Source organism: Falco peregrinus, chromosome 8 (assembly GCF_023634155.1).
Source record: "Falco peregrinus isolate bFalPer1 chromosome 8, bFalPer1.pri, whole genome shotgun sequence".
Lineage (NCBI taxonomy): Eukaryota > Metazoa > Chordata > Aves > Falconiformes > Falconidae > Falco > Falco peregrinus.
The window spans coordinates 15,353,781-15,366,646 of NC_073728.1; the positions used below are offsets into that span (position 1 = coordinate 15,353,781).

The 12,866-nt window shown below is 39.9% G+C and overlaps 1 protein-coding gene and 1 long non-coding RNA gene across 5 annotated transcripts in view; one reads left to right on the forward strand and one right to left on the reverse strand.

Moving 5' to 3' along the window:
* The window catches only part of PARD3B (par-3 family cell polarity regulator beta), a 413,399-nt gene that overhangs the window by 20,334 nt on the left and 380,199 nt on the right, over window positions 1-12,866 (reverse strand). For all 4 annotated transcript variants that reach the window (XM_055812187.1, XM_055812185.1, XM_055812186.1 and 1 more), the window contains one exon: window positions 10,587-10,666. In XM_055812187.1, the coding sequence (XP_055668162.1) occupies window positions 10,587-10,666 (80 nt within the window). The remainder of the gene's footprint in view (window positions 1-10,586; window positions 10,667-12,866) is intronic.
* The window catches only part of LOC129785020 (uncharacterized), a 30,457-nt gene that overhangs the window by 11,563 nt on the left and 6,028 nt on the right, over window positions 1-12,866 (forward strand). The window lies entirely within an intron of this gene.

Genomic DNA, 12,866 nt, shown 5'->3' on the forward strand with positions numbered 1-12,866 from the left:
TCTTGTGCTTTGTTTATACCAAATTTTAAAGAGCTGTTCTCGTAGAAAATTTGTACAGGTGCTAAGTGACAAAATTAGTGCTAATTTACATAACTATTAAACGCTAGAACAATGCCATCTTTTCCAAGCCTGGAGATGAGGGTAAAGATGCTTAAGAAAGCAGGAATTAATTTTCTTTAACAGAGTACAACAGGAGTTTTAGCTCCATGCTTCCTCTTAACAAAGTTACTGGTCCGTAACCACTAGTGATCTGAATATTTGTAATTCTTCAACAACCTTGAATTACATTAATTTTTAAGTCCTACTTTTACTTCACTTGTATCTGTGGTAAGATGGAATGGGGTGGAGAAGAACATACAAAGCAGGCAAAGATATATTCCTTTTTCTAGGATCTCCAAAATACAGACAGAGACTGCTAACATTGGTGGACAGAGTTCCTGGGGAAAAAACAAATAACCTCATCAGAGTTTACCAAATTACTACCAGACTGACCCATACAGCAAAGAAATGAAGGAATATGCTCTAACAGTGATCACATCTCAGTCTAAATTGACTGCTGACTGCAACTGGTATGAATATGTCCATGGATTATTGGTCAGGCTTACACTAGCTTCTACAATATTTCTTGCAGAATAAAGTGTTAGTCAATCTGTAACAATATACCCAAAGCATGACTTTCTAAAGTATCAGTTGAAAAGCAACATAAAAGCCTTAGGTGAATATATGGGCAAAGAAAGTTGGACAAAAATCTCTAGAATTTAGAATATTCTCTTGATATGTGTTTAAAAGGCTTCTGTGCAGAGAAATTAAATGTCACCTACTTGCGAAATGGAAGCAGTTTGGCTGCCAATTGTATGACCTGTGTTGAAACAGCTGCTCTAGCAACTGATTTTACTATTAAATTCTTCAGTGATTCTCTTAATCCCAAATTAGATACCTCTTTCCTTTAATCACCAGTTTATATAAAAGCTCTCTTCTCACAAGGCAGGGTTTCACCAAGGATAACAAACAACTGCAGGTCTTCGTAAAGCACTGCTCTTGTGTTTCTCTATGGCTCACATCTCCCTCACCCTGTTTCTTATTTCTCAGTGGGTGGCACGCTGAGTGCTTATGACTCTGTCCCCTATGTGTCTGTAAAAGAACCCAGAACTATATTTGAGTTCCCGAGATTTCACAGCCCATCATTATCTTGCAGCATTCAATTAAGACTGTCCACATACAATTCACTTTCCTGCTTCATCAGTATAATCTTTCCTTTTTCTAGATACATACATAAGAATACCTATAAATGACCCACTGAAAGTGGCTTGCCATTAAAAGCTTGAAACTTGCTACCATGACAGTACAACTTCCTTGTTCTTTGTAACACCTTTCCCGTTTGTGGTGTGTGGGTTTTTTTTGGGTTTTTTTGTTTTTGTTTTTTTTTTTTTTTAATGAGCCTGCTTTGCAAAGATTGGAGGGAGACAAAGGATTTGGCTGGATTATGCAGAACTAACTGCAGCCTGGCTCTGAGCAACTGGTGCCATCGCAAAGCTGCTGCTTGCTTACAGGAACCTAGCTGAGCTGTGATAGAACACAGGAGGTTCATGCACAACCCTGTGAGAGCTGCAGGAAGCTCACTCAAGAATCCTGTTCCAACATCCTCAAAAATCACATATATTTACACCTGATGCTGTTGGCTTCCCACATTTCTCCTTTGTTAGCTGTTTTTAAAGCATGTTTGCTGACAACCACCTTTCAGCCGCACCTCCAGACCTATTCATCAAGGGAAAGACAAAGCCAAGAACTGCAGTGCAGTTGTCTTATTTTACAATGCACTGTCTCACAGAATAAAAAACTTATTTCCACATTTTTGTAGCCTAGAGTCCACACTTTTTCTGAATTATAACACAACAGAAGCAGCAACGTTTTTATTCCAAATATCTGTACCTATAAAGCAGCCAGCTGAGCTTCCCAGCCTGTTGGTCTCCTGAGTGATTTCAATATCCATCTCAACAATGCAATGGATAGATTTGCATTTTGTAGCACAAATCTTATTCCCCAGGTTTCACTCAGCACATCACTCTGTTGATGCACTGGATGGGATATATGCTTTTTTTTTTTTTTAATTTGATGATCTTCTTTTTAATTTGCATTCACTTATCTTTTTTCCACAGATCCTTCTTCTCAACCTAACCATTTTGTACTGACACTTCTTTCTATCATTAATATTTTGTTCCCTAACAGTTGTTTTGTTCTTTTACTCACTGGAGGCATAGTTAATACAGTTTTTTTTCCGAGGCAATGTCTCCATGCCTTCATTAAATTTTATAATATTAATTCAAGCCTTTTTATTCAAAGGCAATATTTTCCTCCACCTCCTGTATTTTTAAGCTGAACTTGGTGCCCTTTGTTTGAGTGGGAGGTCCTTATGCCTGGTTATACACTAAAATCCATACCAGATCCATGTTTTTTGTAAATGTGACACTTGAATGTATTTTTATTTACTCCAGCTAGTACCTCCTTGCAAAAAGCTGGCTGTTCAGTTTCAAAATATTAATTAGCTTTTAAACTATTCCACATTGTATTAACTGGGTTTTTTGCTGTGAGGAGTTGACTGACTTATTAAAAAAATTGACAAAACCCACCCCTGTCTGCTACCTCCTACATTTCCAAAGTATTCTTCTGGGACATCTGGCTTTTAGTGTTCTTTTCAAGCTATGTCCTACTTGTTGCAGACGTTTTCTTTGGTCAAATTTCTTTAGTTATTCCCATGGAAATTATAGAGGTAGCCTGCCAGCTGCAATCCATGATTTGATGTCATGAACCTCGACCTTTCTGACTTTCTAAAGTATACCTTTTCAGTATTAAGACTTAATTTGGTTTGGATAGAGGCATCCCGCTCATTTCAAGTGATATTTCTACTTTATTAGAAAGCTGGAGGTATGTTTTACAACCAAATCTCCTTCCTTTTGAATTCACTATAGAGATTTCTGTAATTGTGATCCTGTTAAAAATTTTCTTTCCTCCTTTCAGCAAGTCTTAAGAGAAAGACACAAGACCATGTTTTAAAACTTCTACAGTACACTGATCCTTTCCCACCTGCTCTGCTTTTAATGCCCAAGACTCCCTGTAGAAGGTACACACAAGTTATTTATAAACTCTGCACGTTACTGGACAAATGTATTTCAACAACATACACAAAAAAAGCCTTCAGACTTCACATACAACACTGAGGTGATATTAATACCATGGCACACTGCAGCAGAGGAACTGAAACTGAGATAAAACAGAACAAGTTGCAACAAGGCACTTCCAGCTTTCTGCTGCACGTATGTATCACAAATCTGGTGTCCTGCTATGGATTTGGATGCTGTCCTCCTTGAAATACAATGACCTCCCTGACATCTCAGAGACGCTGGGCAGTTTCCACAGCACTCAGTTTTATTATCTTGCAGAGTTAAGTGAAGTTAGTTAAGCAAATCTTACACTGTTTGATATCGGATATAGGCTAATTTTTTAATGAACACACCACCTTGGTTCCCAAGCTTGTGCTCTAGCATGTAAGAATGACCTTCTTTGGCCGTATTTCACCTTGGCTATTTATTGCAATGTAACTTGGAGGTCCTTGAGTAGGACCAATATTTCCATTAAACCCGACTCTAAATTCATCTGCCAGGACTTAAGACCCAACTAAAACCATACACATTTCATTTATAATTAGATCACCACCCTGGAAGATATATACAGACAAGATTTTGCTGCATTTTCAATGAAAGTACAGCTGTCAAGATAAAAATAATATTTAAAAAATATTCCTGAGTTACTGATACTACTTTAGATGATTAAAACAGAAGAGAAAGTTAATAATCAAGTATACTGTAGAACACATTGTTTGAATATTACTTACATTTCACATGACTAGGATGATGAATTTAGGTGGGCCACTCGTGTTTGTGCGCTACTTAGCTCTAATCCTATGTAAGACTCCAAATTATCAAGTCTTCTTACCTTTGCAGTTATGTCAGGGGAATATTAAAAAAATAATGGTTAGTTTTGAAAAATTAAAAAAGTCCACTCACAATTAGTTCTCAAATCTTTCTCTTGACCCTCTTTTAATTTTAATCAATATGAGAATTGGCGGAGATACAGACTTTTTCCAGCTACCTGGAAATACAGAATATTTTCCCATCATCCTGCCCGTCACTGTTTTCTACCACTTTGAAGGGAAAATCTGGGCATTACTAAAAATATTGTGTATTACTTTATGCATCAAAAGTTATTAGATTTGCTTTGTAACTGCATACGTCCAGCAAAGCGGTTTCACTGACAGACCATAACTTTGGTGATTCTGTACTGGGCTGATAAATAATTTCACTGCCACTAAAGTTTTGGCAAACTCCCCCCCCCCTTTATAAAAATATATCTGCAGACGCTTTTTTTAACCAGGCGAATGATGCTCCAATTTAAACAGTGCTACAAGGCAGCAATGGCATTCCCTGTGACACCTGCAGTCTGCATCAGCATTGCCACCCCCTGCCTGCCATAAAGCATAATTTTGAGCTAAAAAACCCCCAAACACAAATTCAGTAGAGCCATGTAATGAAGTCCACCAAAGAGAGGAACCGTGGAAAACTGAGAGGCAGACTATGGCTAAGAAGTTTCTGAGCGCTAAGAAGGTCCCTGGAACACAACTTGGCAGAACAGCAGCAGTATTATGGGACAGAGCAACACTATTACTATGAACCACTGTGCCACTGCATGGCACTTGGTCAGTGCAGATGGGCCAACATCAAAAAAACAACCCGAACATCACATCCCTCAGCTGATGGCTATAATCACGACTGCACTGCTGCGTCAATGCTGCATAAAGTACTGTGGAATGTCAAGGAAGAAGGTAAACGAAGTATACAAAATGAGAAGAGGGACAGATTTTTTCAACATGGGATGGAGTAAGTTAAACCAAAGTGATTTAAAGAAAATAAAAAGTGTTTTAACCCAACAAGCAGGGAATTTTGATTTAAATAATTGATTTCAAACCTTGCTTTTTCATCTGTGATCCTTGGTTAGTCAATTCCCATAGGCTGGGACTGCTCTGACAAGGTGATTTACAGCTAATTATAATCTGCACTAAAATTGTGATTTCTTTTTGTTAACTAGGAAAACACACACTATATATATTTAAGTTATATCAGTATATTAATTTCAGATTCTGCTAGACAATGGTAATGATGACTTATTTAACAGGCAACTTTTTCTTGTCATTTGTGCTAAGTCACTTTCTGATGATGTTTTTGGGATTCGACTAAATTACAGAAATCCTGCATTTTGAAATAAACTTGGGTAGTAAAATAAAGGCAGGAACACTCAAGTGCAAGAAAAAACTAATGAAACTTGCCAAGTAATCCATTCCCTCTGTTTGAGGAATCTTATCTCTTCATGACACAGGAGTTACAGAAACTTTGCTTTTGATCCAAAGAGTTGGAAATGTTTTTGACTCGACTCTAGAGGCTACCTCATAAATTGACTGTATGGGGACTCTGGTCCCTTGAGTCAATGCTGTTTCATGCTCTATAGTGTAAGATCTAAGCGCTAATTTATTGAAAGGGAGGCTAAAAGATAACATAAATGATCACTGCATAGAAATACTGAAAGGGAAGCTTTTTGCGGGCTTGGCTCTTAAATCTAGCAGAAAAAATATTTACCAGGGTATCTAGAAACTGAAACTGGGTAATTTCAGACTTAAGAAAAAAATAAAAAAGGCATAATCTTTTTAAACAGTAAAATAATTAACTTTTGAAGAATGTAATGAATTCTCCACAATGTGACATTTAAATTTGAGGTTAGATGCTTTTTGTAAATACATTTATAAAAGTAATGTGACAGATCAAAATTGGAATTCAGTTTGACGCAAAACTGTAGAAGGTCCTGGAGGGCTCAGGCAAGGTGATCAAAACTGTCCTTTCTGGCTTCCTACCCAGAAGTGGAGTATGTGCTGCTTCTAGCTACTGCCTTAAGAGGTGCAAGTTGCACGGTCAACCTGAAGAGAAGCTTCCGGCACGGCAAGACTACATGCTGCCGCTGTACTGCAAGGCTAGTTCCTTAATACCTTTGCAAGTTTCCCAGTTTTAAGATGCATGTTACATTTAAGACAGATATTCCTGTGAGCCACTTACCAGCTTGCTCAGCGGTCTCCTCCCAGCCACAGCAATACAGCTCCACACAACTACACAGCCTGAACTCATTTTTCCATGCTAGCAGTTATTTCCTAAGACTCTTCCTGCCTTTCCAGCCCCACCCCTTTTCTCAACAAAAACACACGTTTTTCAGTTACATGAGGATTCCAGAGAAAGTCTGGATATTAGCTTTCCTTTGGAATCAGCATTTCTTACCAGGAAGATGGCTGAGCTTCCTAATCTACGCTCATCATGTCACCAGTGTCCTGTCTCAGTGTCTGACAGTCTGCTTTTGGTCACAGCCAGCTTTTCCATCAATACAGAAAAGAACGTGTCCTTGAACACGAGATTTCTCCAAACAAGGCTGCCATTGGCAAGACTGTGATTTACATTAAGACAGACTTACACAAGAGCAAGCTCAAAAATAAAACTATGAACAAACACAGCAGCTGCAGCTTCATATCTATTCCATAGTTTCATCAGGAAAATATTCTGGATTACACCAAAAAAGCAGGCATTAAAAATTGTTTGAAAAATACAAATGTTTTTCTGGCTCTCACACCCTTGCCTTGCTGCTCTTCCCAAAAGAAGAGGCTAAGAGGTTTAAGAATCAAGCCATTCTCCTAAGCAGGAAGATTTAACATTGCTTAATACTACTACTCAGCACTACTTAGCCGTAGCCCCAGGGCAACATGTAAGTATTGAGTGCAAAGAACTGTATCTCTCTTGCAAAGCCTTCCATTCTGTCTTTCCCACTTTGCTGCCTTTCTGCAGACAGAACAGCACAATGTAGTGTGAGATGAAGACCTGCCACTCTCCTGCCACAGCCACTTATCATCTAATTCAGATGTTTGCCTCTGTAGACGTTTCCAAACCAAGTCTACAGATTGGCATTATTTTACCTAGGAACTTAACTACGGAACTCAGCTGGCCAGTCATTAAGGCAGTCACATACAAAGCTTTCCTCCAAAGGCTGCTGCTTCCCATTTCCAGCTTTTAATTAAAAATGTAACCTTACACAGGAGCAGATCCTCCACTCAAAGGCAAAAAGGGTGTCAATGAGCTCAGTGAGACTGGGGCACTGGATTTCCTGCTGCATCTACTGGAAAGGCAAGCACATTTGACATAGCTAAATTCTTCAAATACATATTTGAATTTGTATTCAAATAGGCCAAATACAAAAATTAATTTGGCCCATAATATCTAGGCTTAAATTAGCAGCTTCAGACAAAGACAGAAAAATACAAAACAAAAGGGCAAAGCAGCAATGACATTTCAAAACTTACTTTTACAACTCAGCAGCAGATATGTTTGGATGCTGCTGGCAATCCGACGACTTCATGAAGGATGTGTGCCTTTACACAGGAACAGGGTACTGCCTTACAGGCACCAGACAGTCATAAAGCTATCTGGCATGTGATTATTCCTCCTTCTTTTCCAGTGGGGAGGAAAACCAAAGCTCTCTTATGCAATTTATCCATGCCCACACACACTGGCATGACTCCTGCTGGCTTCCAGGTAAGCAGAACAGTTTCACTGCGTAGGTCCCAGCTACTCTCGATATAGTACAGATTCCCTCCTCCCTCCTCATACAGTAAACCTGGCTGCACTCCAAGCACTTTTCCTTGTGTGTGCCACACCAGAGCAGCAGGCAAAGGCTGTATCCTCCTGGACTCAACACAATGTTGCAGTAAGAATCTGTTTCCCAGCATCTACAACCCTCACCTGAAGCCTCTGAGTATCTCTTACTAAACTGGACTTTACATGGCTAAGTGTGCAGACCATTATATCCCACATCCATACCAAATGCAGCTCAGTGGTTGGAGCAAGATGAGGACAGGACAAGACAAGGAGGGGAATAAACCCAAGGGCAGGAAACCATGAACCAGTACTAGAATGCTGGGGGGAAGAAAGCTGCTCTCTGACGAAATACTACCCTCTGTATTTTTTACCTTCCTATTTCTTTCTCTTTTTTTTTTTTGCTTTAATAATGCTGCCCATTACAGTAGCATTCATGCATCCTCCACTGAGAACAGGTTGGCAAATGGGTGGGTTTTTACCTGGATTCCTCTATACTCCTGGGCAGTCAGCCACAAGAACAAAAGAAATCACTCATTTCCATTAGTGGCTGGCAATGAGACTGCATCCCCTTCTTCTGGATTTAGACTTCACTGTAGCAATCTAGTCATTTGTGACTGCCAGCGCTTAATTACTGCAGTAATGTGAAACCGCGAAACTTACAAAACCTAAGTATAAAATGCAGCAGCCACTTGCTGGACCGAGGCACACCCGAAGGTGTGCTGTTCCAAAGCTCTGCTCCTGCCAGGGTGGAAACCCTCTGGAGCCGCAGCAGTGGCACGGTGGCTGTGCGGCAGTGCGAGTGTTCAGGTCAGGAAGCACACACCACCCCGCTGAAGTGCATGCCCTCTCACTTCCAGCATAATCTTCTTAAGCACCGAAAGAAATGACACTCTTCACACCGATCTTGAAAAGCTTATTGAATGTTTGGATGACTTCCTAAATGGCGAGTCCCAGCCAGCTAAATACTCAAACCTGTCGTAAGAGCTGGAGAGTCATGTTTCTAGCAAGCTAAATGGAGATTTTGGGAAGAAGTGAAATTCATGACCTGATTCAGACAGACCTACCTTTTTTTTTTTAAAAAAAACCACCACCACAAAAACACAGAGTGCAGAGGTGAGCATTACACACACCTAGGGGACATGCCGAGGATGCAGTGGGTTTGAAAAGGAACAGGACAGAAGGAATACAGAGAACACTGCAAGGGCACATCTGCATCTGCACTGTTGCGCTCGCTTCTGGTCATCCTTACTTGAAAGGAATACCAGTGAAATAAAAAGAACTCTGGGTAATGGAAGTTACTTCACTGGGAAGCTTCCATTTTAAAGGATTGAAAAAATAAGGTTGGTTAGCTTGAAGGGAAAACAAATAAAAGGACAGACGACACAGGAATACGAAAACTCATATACAGTTACATTGGGCACCAACTGCTAATTTATTCTTGTAATCCACAAGATAGAAGTTTAAAATAGATTAGAAAGCGTGTACGTAACTAAACTACAGCTAACTAACCTGCAAAAATCACTGCTAAAGGCATGACAGGAGACACGAGTGTTGGAGGACTATGAAAAAAGATGGCTATTTACCAAGGAGAGGAAGAAATATCCACAGTCAGTCAAGAAATACATACAGGACAAGCTGCTGGAAAGCAGGCTTCTGTTAGGAAAGCCAGTTACCACACAGGACGAATTTCCAAAATGATGGCTGACACATATATTGTTTGAAGACAGTAACTAAACTACAGACACATCCTTTGGCCTTTGGTTTAGAAACTATGTACATTAAAAATGCCTACAAACATCCAACAATGTTTTGTGAGACAGCCTTTATATATCGGTTTCCAAAAGGAAGATATTCTTTGTATTTTCATCTGGAATTGGACACAGCATTACATATTTATCAATCAATCTCTCCAGTGATACTTCTGAATGTAAATAGCTCAGTGGAAAAAGAAGCAAAAAGAAACTATTCACTGTTTTTCTAAAAGCCAGCTTTTTTCACTACTCCACTGTGAAGAAATCAAGAATTTCTGGCTTGGAAATAGCTAGTTTTGCTTTACTTTTTACAAATTATCTTGCTTGTAGGTCCGGAGTAGTGGACTGGACAATCCCTCTAAGGTCCTTTCCAGACCTTTAGTTCTAAAGGGGCAATATTCATCTATTTTTGTTTTCCTTCCACTGCTTTCCATTATCTCTTACAGCATCCTCTCGCTCCCCTTTCTGGCTTGCTAAATCTTACACTCTGCTATTAGAACTCCCATAGAAATGAGACTGATTCTCTGAAATGCTTCCTTTTTTGTTATGCCCCACTGGTTTCAGACTAGAATTACTCTTCATTGAGTTGATAAGGATTAAAAATTAAAAAAAGCCCTCAGAGGATTCACTCTCATTTCCACAGCATTCAGTTAAAGCACAGAGATGCTCCACTGGAAAAGGACTGCCAGTCAGGCAGTCCTGGCAGCAATAGCGGGACTTCAGTAGCTGTGGCTGCTGTAGTGGAGGCTTTCCACAGCAGCACTCTGTCAATGACAGCTAGGATTATATCGCTATAAACTCGGTCATTTATGCTCTGCTACAACCTGTTACAACCCTTGCAGAGCCAGCTTCCTCAATGTCATGTTCTCTACCTATGGCTCATGACTCTTGCTGACATGTTCAATGAGAAACCTTTTTTATTTTAAATTCAAAAGTCAAAATTAATAGTACAGTTATAAAGATGGCACTAAATCAGCAGCAAAAGGTGACAAAACTGCAAAATAATCTCTCATGTTGGAGCGGACATCAGCTGTGGGCTGATTTCCCTACCCATCGGAGGGAAGGTGGATCAGTGTGTGTATGAGGCTCAGTGCTGTACCTGGGTAAGGATGCATACTGCCTTTCCATCCCCTCAAAGTGAAGACTGTATGAGCTCCCATCTGGTCCTTTTCCAGGCACCTGTGGAGAGGAGACTAATTAGAGATGAAGATCAATTATGCAGCTCAGCTACTAACAATGCATCTCAAAACGATAAGCAGAAGACCCATGATGCTGCAACATGCCAAACTCAACAAAAGAGAGGCAGGGGCTCAAAGAAGCTCCAAATCCCATACATAATCTTATCACTGCTAACAAGAAAGGCTTCCATATCAAAGAACTGTTTAGAACACGTACAATCTTCAGAGTCTTTTCCTCCTCTGTGTGCTAGCTAGGATACTCTCTCTCCTTTCCTGGCTGGCCTTCCTCCTAGAATCCAGTAACATGAGGATGTAATCTAATTAAGCACACCCCTTCTGGTTCTAGTGGCATAATTACTTGAATCAAAGCTAGCATCTTAGTACCAAGTTTGCCGTTTTTTCTTCATTTGTGTGTTTTGCTCAAGTATAAAACGTGATATAAACAGGCTTTGTTTTCATTCTTAACACAAATCCAAAAACTTTCCCTAATACCACTGCAAAGCTAAGTACCCAACTGAGAGTTAAGTGCATTTATCATGCTCTGGTGCTATTTCAAAAGTGAAGCATTAGTGCACTCGGTCAAAATGCCAGCTTGCTACTTGGTTTGTTTTCAAGATGGCAACTGGAGTTGGCTGAAGAGCACAATTCTATCAGGAAGGCTCCAACTGGGGTACAAAACGGTGAACTTCAATGCTTTTAGCACACAGGAGCTCTCCCAATTTCACTCACTCAATGCCTGCTGATGGCCCAAAGTGTTAAGAGCCTTGTTAAAATGGAGCTATTAGTCTTTTCCTCCATAAATGCAGGAGGCTCTGACTGCCTTCAGTATTTCCTACATTAGTATGTGTTCCTATTCCGGTGCTGCTAGAATCAGCAGTTTTATAAAGCAATATACTAAGAGGCCATTTAAAATCCCCTTCCCCTTTTACAGATTAATAGCAGAAAAGAAGATTTAATGCCTTTTCAAACATTTTTAACAATTCATTAAAAAGAAAAGAATAAATCACACCAAGCTTTCAGCGAAGGTCTGATTAGAAAAAGAGAAAACAAACAAAATTAACACATTTTTCACATTCTACAGGTTAGAGTACATTTCTGACAGTTCTGGATTTACACGCAATATGGCATTTTCACTGAAGAGATATATAAGCTTCTGCTATAGCAAAGGTTGTGCACTCTGGTGTAGTAAGTGTTATCTGTCTTGACATAACACTTCTCCATACAATCTCTTGTGGACTCATTACATAAGCCAAGCCCAACGCACAGTGAGGCACTATCCCTTGGAGTCACTAGGCAGGTTTAGGAATTCCTAGACAAATACTGTTATGCACCTTGCCACTTACTGAACTTCCAAGATAATCATAAGTGAAACAAATTATTTAGCACAGGCCTATCGCTAACTCCCTTTTATCTGACTCAAAACAGAAAGGAGTCCTCATGGAACTGATGGCCACAAGAAATAATCATCTCTGATTTGACATGACCCATGCTTTAGCAGTGCCTGACTTTGCACGAGTGAAAAATAACAATAATTGCCCTACATTTCAAAAAGAGGGCTGTAGGCTAAATGGATCATTCGTTCCTTTTTTCCACCAGAAAAAGTGACATTTAGAGAGAATTTATACAGATGGAGTCGCTTAGGTGAAGAGCCACAGCCACTTTGGCTGTTCTTACACTGCTAATTTGATCAGGCTGATAATTTCCCTTAATCCACCAGGTACGCAGTCAAAGAAGAGCCTCCATATTTCTGCTGTTTTATGAAGAAGAATGAGGGGGGGAAAAGTTAAATGTGTAATTTGGTTTGCTCAGCACAAAAGCCATGCAGTATACGGCCTACCTGCGTGGCTGTAGATAGGCTATTAATTATGTGCAGTGGCAAGGTGCATGTGAGCTCAAGGATGCACCTGGTAACTGTGCATTCACAACTCTGTGCAAATTTCCTGGTGATCACTCTCCCACCTACCAGGAGTAATGGCAGCCAATGTGCAAAAACACTAACAGATCCAGAACTGCACCAGCATCGAGCAGTGATCCCCAAAGTTTTACCAGTCACCAGAAAGTAAAAAATATTTACATCATGAGGCCTTTTTGCAGCCTGAAAATACCCCTTTTCTGATGGTTTCCTACAGACCAAATAGAAGGTGATACCCCCTGCCAGGTCTGTTTGTATATATGATTTGAGAGACAGTTGCCATAGAAAC